Source organism: Glycine max, chromosome 4, assembly GCF_000004515.6.
Source record: "Glycine max cultivar Williams 82 chromosome 4, Glycine_max_v4.0, whole genome shotgun sequence".
NCBI lineage: Eukaryota > Viridiplantae > Streptophyta > Magnoliopsida > Fabales > Fabaceae > Glycine > Glycine max.
The window spans coordinates 307,083-318,224 of record NC_016091.4 but is presented as its reverse complement, the minus strand read 5'-3'; the positions used below and the strand labels follow the sequence as shown (position 1 = coordinate 318,224).

At 30.9% G+C, this 11,142-nt stretch overlaps 2 protein-coding genes across 2 annotated transcripts; one reads left to right on the top strand and one right to left on the bottom strand.

The window, feature by feature from the left end:
• The first annotated feature begins 126 nt into the window (after nt 1–126).
• LOC100527758 (protein MCM10 homolog) lies at nt 127–3,254 on the top strand. Its single transcript, XM_003522610.5, has 10 exons — nt 127–631; nt 728–802; nt 889–1,126; nt 1,226–1,350; nt 2,038–2,071; nt 2,160–2,206; nt 2,299–2,442; nt 2,563–2,627; nt 2,721–2,793; nt 2,891–3,254. Exons 1-10 carry the CDS (start codon nt 366–368, stop codon nt 3,051–3,053), a joined length of 1,230 nt encoding a protein of 409 aa, XP_003522658.1. The 5' UTR covers nt 127–365; the 3' UTR covers nt 3,054–3,254.
• A 6,006-nt stretch (nt 3,255–9,260) lies between these two features.
• On the bottom strand, nt 9,261–10,046 carry LOC100780624 (heavy metal-associated isoprenylated plant protein 26). Its single transcript, XM_006577835.4, has 2 exons — nt 9,818–10,046; nt 9,261–9,745 (listed from the first exon to the last, which is right to left on the bottom strand). Exons 1-2 carry the CDS (start codon nt 9,896–9,898, stop codon nt 9,362–9,364), a joined length of 465 nt encoding a protein of 154 aa, XP_006577898.1. The 5' UTR covers nt 9,899–10,046; the 3' UTR covers nt 9,261–9,361.
• Between the last annotated feature and the right edge of the window lie 1,096 nt (nt 10,047–11,142).

The window sequence follows — 11,142 nt, the reverse complement described above, 5'->3', positions numbered from 1 at the left end:
AAAATACGTAATTATTTTAACACATTTATGTCGGCAAAATTTTTAATAAAATGAGTCAAATTAATTTCCTGAAGATAAAATTCACAAAAAAAAGGATTAAAAAGTTCCATTATTGAACCTAAAAATGTCACTACTCATCTTATGGTTGATGTTCCGAGAAGCGAAATGTCGAATCCAGTTTGGAAAGGGAGGGAAAGAAATAAATGAATAACAATTGGAGTTTCTTATGAATTCCCTCCAAAATATTTAGTTACGCTTCGCTGTCTCTCTCCCTCCAAAATCAAAATCGAAATCGAAATCAGCAAAACCCTAAAATATAACCCTTAGAATAGTGAGGTGCGCGCAGAGCAATAATAGGGCATGACATGATGACAAGCCACGAAGAGGATCTGGATCTCCTCCTTTCCCTTGACGAGAGAGTTGCTGAAACCCCTCCATCTTCTCCCACAATCTCAGACGATGATGATGATGAACTTGAACTTCCCAACCAAAGGGAAAGGGATAAACCCGACATGTCCGTTTTCAAAAGCGCCCTTCAGGATTGCCTTCCTTACGATCCCCCCAAACCAACTAACAAACCCGTTATTAATGTTGATTCCCACCTTGAAAAGTTTTCGGGCCTTCGAATAAGGTTTCTTTCATTTTTCTCTATTTTATTATATTCCCCAGCTGTAAGTGCCTCTTATTCTCTCTCTCTCTCTCTCTCTCTCTCTGTTTTCTTTTCCAGGAACCAATTGTTAACTCCTGCCGAGCTTAAGGAACATTTTTCAGACATTCGTTTTGTTCGGCTGTCGGTTATCAAGTAAGTACTACTCTTCTTCACATCCGCTTCTTCTTCTTGTAATGTTTTTTTGTAAATTGTAATTGATATGGATTTGGTTTGTTCAGGAATTCCTTAGTTGGGGATACTGTTTCTGGAAGTTGGGCCACTGTTGGAGTATTGACCGAGAAGGGGACTCAGAAGACAAGTTCAACAGGGAAGAGCTATTGTATATGGAAAATTGGCTGTTTAGATGAAACTACTGTTTCTCTTTTCTTGTTTGGAGATGCTTATCAGATGAACATGCAAGAGCAGGCTGGAACCGTCTTTGCACTCTTTAATTCTACCGTCCGCAAGGATAATGCGGTAGTCAATTGTCATGAGCTTCGATTTTTGTTTCTTTTTATTCATCAAGGTTTGATAAAACTTTTGCAATCTCTTAATATTTTTTATTTTTTTTTGCAGGGTAATGGTTTTTCTTTGAGTATATACTCCACCAGACAAATTATGAAGATGGGCACCTCTGTTGATTATGGAGTTTGCAAAGGGAAACGAACAGATGGGATGGCTTGTACCCTAGTCATAAATAAGTATGCAAACATCTGAGTTTCTTGAATTTTTTTTTTTTTTTTGTGTTATGATGGCATGTGAAATTGCAATAGCCATAGATCACAGCTTTTACAAATGTTTTTACAGATGATCCCTTTATTGAATATATCTGATTTAAATTGTAATTTGGCAGTGTTTGAGTCCAAGTACCTTAATCATGAGAACACATTTGAATTTTCACTCTGACAGATAAAACAAAAGAGAAAGTGGACAACCTTTAGATACTAATAGCCATAGACTGGCACTTTTTAAGGGCAAAGAAGAAAAAGTAAGATCTGCTAGATGTTGCAGAATATTTATTGCAAGTTTGTAATATTCTCTAGGATGAACTTTAGAAAATGAAGTGCAGTGTGGGTGAGTCAATAGTCTAGATTTTTGTAAGGCATTGTCACTGCAATAACAATCTATGGATTTTTAAGAATTCACTTCACTAAATTCACATTTGCAAAACATGAGCAATATTAGTTGTAACATGGATCCATGTGCTTGTCATGCTTGTTAAGCTGTTCAATAAGGTGTACTCATTGATAAAGGAAATATAAAATAGCACCCTGTACAATATTGTGATATCTCTCTAATTAATACTCTTCCTCGTAAACCATCCTTCTGACAGTATCAGTGTTTTTCATATGGTGATTGATGTTAACCGTTTATCTTTGTTATTTCAGACGTCATGGCACATATTGTAAATATCATAAATCAGTAAGTAGCATTTAATTCTTTCATGTTTTCTTGTCTATTCTGTTGTAACAAGGATATTAGTTCACTAACTTCATATATCACCCTGTAGAAAGCATCAGAGAAGTATTCCTCAATGCGAACTGAACTCAAGGGAGGGTGGGTATTTAGTTTCTTATTGCTAGTATAAAGCTTGTTCTCAACTTGTTTGATTTCACCTCATGTGACAAGAACGTGGCTTTTGTTAGCAGAAACTTAAGAACAGCGTTTAGGCCTATGGGTTACCTCAAATCAGAAGGAATTTACTTAGTTGACCCTCTTGCTGACAAAACAAACTTGAAGAAGTCTCAGCCTGTGAAATTATTGTCCGTGGATGGTATCAGAAAGGCATTGAGGTTTGTCATTATTAACATGGGCACAGTACCCGCTGGGCTATATTGCAAGGACATTCTACTTTTTTTTTACTCCACTTGAATTCTTTTGCAGTCTAGTATTAATAATAATTTCTATACCAGCAATGCAGGAAAAGTAACAACAGCTTCTCATTCGCAAGGGATTAGGTTTCTTTCTGAGGTTGCAGGTAATTGGACTATCTTGTAACTACAATGGCATTGGCATTCATTAATGTATTCATGCTATTTTATTCTTAGCTGGCTTTTGCTACTATATGCAGCCAAGTCGGATCCAAAAATGAAGAATAAAGGATCAAAATTTCCAAATGTTCAAAACAAATGGACAGAGAAGAGGTGAGTCACAAAAAGGAAAAGATTCTAGTTTTTGTCACTTGCATCTTATGGGTAGAGGCCTAACTGGCATACCAATTTCACTTGTTATTGTCTTCAGGAAATCATCTTTTCCGAATGTGGGATCCTCTCCAGTCATAGGAAACCGACAGTCGGGTGAAAAGAGAATAAAACCAGACGGGCAGGTTTTGGCTGATAAAACCCTAAAGAGAATAGAAAAGATGATTGAAATTGATCTTGTTAGTTCGGATGAAGACTTCTGAACTCTGCGTTGCTACATGGATGGATTAAGTGGTTATTACGTTTTCCTATTTTTGTGGAAGTCATTATTTTTTTAAAAATAATTTGTACGGAAGAAAAAAATGGCCCGCTTTGGATATACCTTTGGATTCATCCCTGATTATGAGAACTCTAGAAGGAAGACCAAAAACTTTCTTATAAGAATAAGATTATATTAGGCTTTACCTTGAGTACCTGTTTAATTTACAATGTTCTGTGTTTTTTTTTTGGATGATACAATTTTGATTAAAGAATCGAGTGTTAACTCTAAATTTGAGCTTTAGAGACAAACTTCGGAATTAATGGATTTTTTTACTCGAGTAGGAATAAATCTTAGTATATGCTTCATAGTAAGAAACATAAGGAATATGAATTGGAAGTAAATAATGGGAGATGTCATATTAGTGCGAAATTTCCCTCCTGTCTGGTTTAATTTTCCTTGTCAATGATTCTTGAAAACATCATACGAAAATCATGAAAACCACCAATAGAAATAAAAATGGAAGCTTACGGAACTCTGTAATTCAAATGGTTCCTATTTGTAGTTAACTATGGTAATTTAGCCAAATATCATCCTCAATAATCAATAATAATAATAAATAAATTAACACGGTTTGAAACTAATAAATATAAAATGTGAATAAGAATTCAATAAATATTTTCTAATACATCATAATATTGTTGTGATATCCTAAAATTTAGGATAAAATTTAAAACCACTTAATGCAATAAAATGTATTAAATATGAAGCTTGAATTAAAAAACTTAAAAAGGAAACTTCATCAAAATTCTTAAAATACTGGCCGTGGTAACTTTCTTAAATTTAGCACAAAGGTTAAACCAATTAACTTGATCAAACATTAAGAACGAAACCCGAAATTAAAACTAAAAAGGAAAAGTTATCAAATCAAATTTCTTAAAAAGTTAACAGTTGTAACTCCTTAAATTGTAAAACAAAATACTACAATAAAATATATTAAGTATAAGATGAATTAAAAACTTAAAAGGAAAAGTCAGCAAATCAAATTTCTTAAAATATTAATTGTTATGACATATTCTTACATTTAGTAGAAAATTTAACTAATTAATGCATCAAATATAGTATTTAGTATGAATCTGATTTTTTTTTTAGCATTTTGAATCTGAGTTAAAAACTTAAAAAGTAAAATTCATCAAATCAAAGTTGTCAACATATTAACCATTTATGACGTTAAATTTAGTAGAAATTTTAAAACTAATTAATGCAATCAAATATATATTTATTATGAATCCTGAATAAAAAAAATTAAAAGGAAAAGTCATCAAACTAATTTTCTTAAAATACTAAGCATTGTGACGGTAGAAATTTAAAGCATACAAATACAACAAAAATATAATTACTCATATTATTTTTAAGCTTATATTTTGATACGGCATAAACAAATGAAGCAAGAGGGAATTTTGAAGTTTGAACTATCTAAATTCTAGTAAAAAAGCTAGCTTTACCCTCCAATATCCTGAAGGCTTTTTCATCCGTAAGTTTCTTAAGGGATTTAGATTTCTTTCCAACAATTGCAAACGCGGGCATAGAACTTGACCTAAAATCCGAGACCTTAATCCAGCTGCCATTCATTTCAGATGTCTTCTGATTTATCTTTACCTGTAGAATACATGTGAAGTTTGTCACAATACAAAGTTTAAACTTTGGGTCTTATATAGATAGTTTTAAAAAGAAACAGATGGCTTAAAATGGTACAACATAAGGCAAAGCATATATATCAGCATCAGCCAAATAACGGGCATATGGTTGGATTCCTTGATTGATGATCATAGTGCCATTGCTATCATCTTTAGCTTGTGTTTTTTCACTTATCTTCTTGGGTAGCCACCACTTTTCATCTTCAAAGTCAGTTTGAACAGTCTGTGACCACTCCAATTTTGTCTCCAACATGTCACTTTCAGCAAAAGTTCCCTTAAATATTTCCAAGTTCTTATCTGGATCAATTTCACCTTTTCTTGTTAGGCAAACGCCTTGATAATTGTTACATTTAGAGTTCCTTTTATGAGGAGTGTTTGTGATCATAACTTGGGGTGGAAAAGTAGAGGACTTCTCTATTCCAAATGTACCACCCAATTTGCATTTATCAGAAAGAGTGCGATTTTCAATCCCAGGATTCTTATGTTTCCTTCTTGTTTTTTTGTCCTTTCCCCCCCAACAATCCGTGCTTCTATCATATATGTGCTTCCCCTTATCTTCTTTACAGTTCTTCTTCTTCCTAACTTCTTCATCTCCATTGCATCCATGTTTCCTCTTTCTTTTTCTTTCTTTCTTAGACAATACCCTTTCTTTTAGGATCTTCAACATAGAAAAGAACAGTTAGCGTATAAATAATTTGGAAATGTGCACACATTTCTTTTAGGATCTCCATTGCATACATTTTTCTTATCATTTAAATTGCTTTTAAATGATAAGAAAAAAGCCTTAATCTCAGATTGTTCAAAATGAAATATTTGTCAAAAACGTCTGTCTGCGTTTGACTTTGTACAGACACACTTTAATATAAATTGTGACAATCATACGAGTGGTTTCATGATTTGTTTGTGTGATCAGATTGTTTGATGCTTAATGGTTTCATGATTTAGTATCCATAACAATAACATGATCACACAACATAAGCGGTGCTATTTTCACTTATAACTAACACCAAATAGGTACACTTTTTTTCCTTGACTCCTCTAAACCATTCATATTTCGGTAGATTTTACATAGTTTTTTCCATATTGTCAATCGCTGTAACCAAGCACCATCACTTCATTGAATTATGAATTTATGGTTACAAAGATTGTTACAACTATGTACTTTGGTGTGACATGCAGACACATGAAGCAGGACAAAAATTCATCGACTTCAATCTATTGAATAGCCTTGGAAGTTTTTTTCCCATTAGCATTAAAGTAAGATAATGGAGTTTGTTCTTTACATCAAAAAAAGATAATGACTTCTATCGTTCATTGTGTTTCTAAAGAATATGCACATTTAAGCATCGAACATTATTTTATATAATATACAAAGCTTTAGTCCACTCACGCGAAAAGAAAAATATTTTCAAATCACGGATTTGTAATCCATTGATGCTTCAAGATAGAGAAATTAACAAATACTTGAAGTTTCGTTTAAAATAAAAACCTGATGTTTCATGCTTTTCCATTACAAAATACACCTTTTTGACGTAACTTGATAATTGAAGCAAAATCTATATATAAGAACATTAAAAAAAATATTGTTTTACAATAGAGCATATATATATTGGAACTGACCTGTAGCTGTATTAAGAGTGCCTCACCCTGTAAACCGTTCTTCACGTATTCTGGTGGAGGGAAGGGCAAACACCTAGACATTATTTTGGCGAGAGACGAGTGAAAAAAAAAAAAAAAAATACACACAGACTGCTGCCTCAAATTGAACACTATTTATTGGCTAATGTCTAATAACTATCCAACATGGGATGAAAGTTCTTGGTTCTCACTTTGGATATCTATTAATTATAACCCAACTAATTATTATAAAGACCAATAAAATCATTTATGGAAAAGATTGTAACTTTCCTTAACTTGTCTTAAGTAATGAATACTAATATTTGACTTTGGGTTTTGATCATTTAGTCTCCGTGACTAAAGCTCCCTACACCCCATAAAAACCAACCAGCTTAAAGGGGAGTGCTAATTGATTTTTATGAAGTGCAAAAAGAAAGACAGATTATCCATTAAATGAAGAATTTAAAATGCACAATAGTGTGAGAAATACTAGTCACAAGATAAAGAAAAATCATCCCTCCTTGTTAATTTATGGTTTTAGATCAAGGTAACAATTATAAATTCAAGATTTTGTTTTAGATATAGGTAACAATTACGAATTCAAGATTCTCTCTTAAGTAGAAATCTACTTAAAACCTCCGTTAATTAAATTAAATTTGTGTGATGTGACTGTGTTGTACTGGGCATTAGTATGTCTCAAGAATCGTTCTTTTGCATGTAAAAAATGGACAAAAGAATTAGATCTCGTGCATTTCAATACTCAAGAATGACCAAATTTCACATTAGAAAATAAAAAAAATCTTGTTAGTTGGATAAGGTAAAATCTTACATTTGTACTGATATCACAATACAAGTGTTATGTAAAGTTTGTATAGAGCACTTGTATAGCAGCAGTACTATCTTCTACTCCTATTTTAATGCAGAAAATATTTTATGTGAATGACACATTGAAATATAGAATTCTTATTGTAAAAATTCACAAAAGAAATCAGTTTAAACTTAAAACGATGTACTCTCTGTATTTTAAATCACAATACTTTCATGTTACAATTCTGTGAGACAAGTAAACAACACACCTGATTGGTTCCAGTTAGCTATAGCTTACGTTCGATTTATATTATGTTTGATTGTACCTTTAGCCTACGTGATACATATGTATTTTATATAATTAAAATTTATAATAAACAAATAATTTATAATATATAAATTATATTATAATAAATATCTTTGATTATAAAAATTACATTTTTAATTTATAATTAATAATTCATATCATATCATGTTATTTTTAATTATTATTATTTTTAAAAATTATTAAATTTCAATTTAGAGATAAAAATAAAACAAAAATTATTTTGATCTAATTGACAGATAATTTTATTTTTTTTGCCTAGTTACATATTGTGTGTGAAAAACACATTTAAAGAAAGGATGAGAGGAAATATTTAGAATGCCTGATAAAGAGGGTGGGAATTTTACTTTTTAAATTGTTTATTATAATTTATAATATAATGTTAAATTAAATTATTTTTTTAATTATTAATGATGAATAATAAAATTGTGAGTTATAATATTAACACATGAAATATTATAGTAAATAACAGAATAAAATATAAATATATATTAACTATTATTCTGAATTTTAGATAAAATATAAATATATATTTTTTAAAGTTATTCCTCATTTCTGTCTTTCATTTTCCTAAAATTCAATAATTAATGAATAACTAATTTTATTCATCAATAAAGAGATCTGAATAGTATCTAAAAGTGATAAACACATCCGAGCTGAGAGTGAAAGTCGATGAAGAGTTTAATGTAGAGCTTGATTTACTTTTAACTATATTATTTTATTTTATTTATACAATTGAGCCTTATATTATTTTATTTTGTTTAATTTTAATAATTTGAGCTTTTAAAGAGATGTTTGATAAACGAAAAGTTTTTATTTTTCCAAGAGTCTTAAAATAGAAAATTATGATTTTTATGTTTGGTATGCAAATAACAAAAAGAATGATTATTAAAAATCAATTTTAGTCCACTTTTTGTTAAAATATTCCTAAGGAGGAGGGTGCGAATTTAACTTTTCCAATTGAATGAAAAGTTTTAATTACTTATTTTACATGAATGTTTAATTCCAAAAAACATAAAGACTAACGAAACATATTTTACACATTCTAAAGAATTATCATTTTCAAAAATTGAGTTTCCTAATAATCATAAAAAACTTTTTTCTACCGAATGCTCCCTAACTCTTTTGGGGCCTTTTTGTTTGTATGTTTCCTTAAATTAGGATTATCTTCTTTCCTTCAAGAATATTCCCTTGTGTGAGCCAGAGGAAAAACTAAAGTTAAACACCATGAAACAAATTTTATAAATAAATGTAATCCTTAATGTGCAATTTGAATAATATTTATATTTTGCTCACAGTGAGTGTGAGGAGTTGTGTCTCTTTGTGGGCTCTAGATGTGAACCGTTTAATTTTTTTTTTCTTTTTGTTTTAGTATTATAAAATTGTCTATGTTTGTGATAAATTTTTATTGAAAATCGTAAGCATATATAAAATAAATATTTATTTTTTTAATATAATTTATTTTATATTGATTAAAACATAAATTTATTATCACTTGTACTAGCGAGTCATTGTGGGTGAATTGTTTAATTGTCATCAATAAAGATTTTCAAATTGTTCATTTTGATTAATTTTAAAACATTGACCGCTGACGAAAATATCAAAATATTAAGAATTAAAATGAGTATTTGGAAGTATAAGGGGTCAAAATAAAAAATAAAAAATGTATTAAAAAAATAATTTGGCATTGATGGGCGAGAGAGAGTTGTTGAGGATGAACTGGAAACGAGATGTGAGTGAGACTATGAAGGAAGAAAGAAAGATGTAGGTAAAGGCGAAGGAGTATCATTCAACAGAGAAAAAATACAACATGATCTGAAAAACAAGATAGAATGAAAGCGAAGATAACAAATAAAGAGAATAGTTTCACATAACGACACAGGCGGAGGGGTTTTCGTCGCTGAAAGCAGTGGTGTAGCGGACCTCAGTGGAGCTGGCACGTGCGAGATGGGAATAGTGAGGATCATCGGTGTTGCGGACATAACCGGAGGGGGCTTTCTTGTCGTAGACTCCGGGTGCGTAGGGGTGAGCAACGACGTCGTAGGGGACGTAGGGCCAGAGCTCTGCTTTCTTGCCGGTGCGGTGAGCGATGCGGGCGACCACCTTAGAGGCCTCGACGTAGCCGACCACAGTGACTTTGTTGGCCTTACGCTCCACATCCACCTGGTTCACGCCTTTCATCCCCTCCACCGCCTTCCTCACTTTCCTCTCGCATCCTTCGCAGTCCATCTTCACTTTCACCTCCACCGTCTGATCAAATCAAAATCACATCCATTAGCATAAAACCAACAGATCTGACGATTATAAAAGTGGCTAACTTACCTGCAATTGCTTGCGCTTCTTGTGCTTGGAACTGCCACTGGAGCAGTCAAAGAGTTCCGATATGTGATCCAGAGCACCCATTACTGCAAACCAAAGGAATCGTATCACTAACTAAGACAAGTGAAAACCCACTTTATAAGCAAGTTTTACTATTACCAAAGAATCTCAGACACCAGGATGAGATCTGGGAGGACACGTGTCCCGCTCCCAAATTGGACGGTGACAGTTACGGAACCCATGACCGCCCATACAAACAGACAACAGATAATTGAGTACCCACCCAATTCCAATCATAATCACTGCTTTTTGAATCTGGACAAGGTGGCGGGACCACCGCACACCTATCCATTAACTCTTCCCAAATTCCCAAATTAATCATTTTTCTTAATACTCATAATTTTGTTAATTGTATCTTAATTATAATAAGAATCCAATATTACTTTAAAAAACAATTTTATTTAGTTTTGTTAGTACTTTCTTTTGAACTTAGATATAAGTAAAATAAAATTTTTCAATATCATTTAATTTCAAGAAACATGTTTAAAAAATACACATTTTTTCTGAAATACTCTTTACTAAAATTTGATATCAATAATAAAAAATAATCATTACAACTAAAGTAATAACTAATTGAATCTAAAAATATAATTTTAGGATGAAATCATTAAATATTTAAATCTAAAGATATATATTTTTCTTATATTTTGGTCCGGAAAAAATAGTTTTTTAAGAGTTATTTTTATTTTTGAAAATATTTAAATTGTATTTTTGTGCTTTCAAAAACTTAATTGACTATTTATTTTTATTTTGGCTATACTTTCATTTTAAAAAAATCAATCACCCATTAATCATATTCATCTTATTATTATTATTATTATTACATGCCAGCGAAAACAAAAACGCTAATGTGTCTGTTTATTTACTTTTTTAAAAATGTTAGATTTGATATATTGTAACAGTATTTTAATTATATATCGATGTCTATGTTAACTTTAGTTGCAGTAAAAAAATGTTAACTTTTAGTTCATTAATATAAATAAAAAAATGGAAAAGTTGGATAAAAAAACAGAAACAGATGGTTTTCTACAGAACCATGTAAAAGGTAAAATATTAAAAAAAAGATTAAATGGCAAAATTACTTTCTTTTAAAGAAAAAGGTAAAATTACTTAGAGTAAATTACACTCTCTTCGGAATTTTTTTTAAGATTGTACTTTATATATATTCCTTTTATTCTATATTAATTCCTTAATTATTTGGAAAAAATTACATTGATATCTCCTGTACATTACACTAATTAATGTGCACCACTATAAGAGAGATTGCT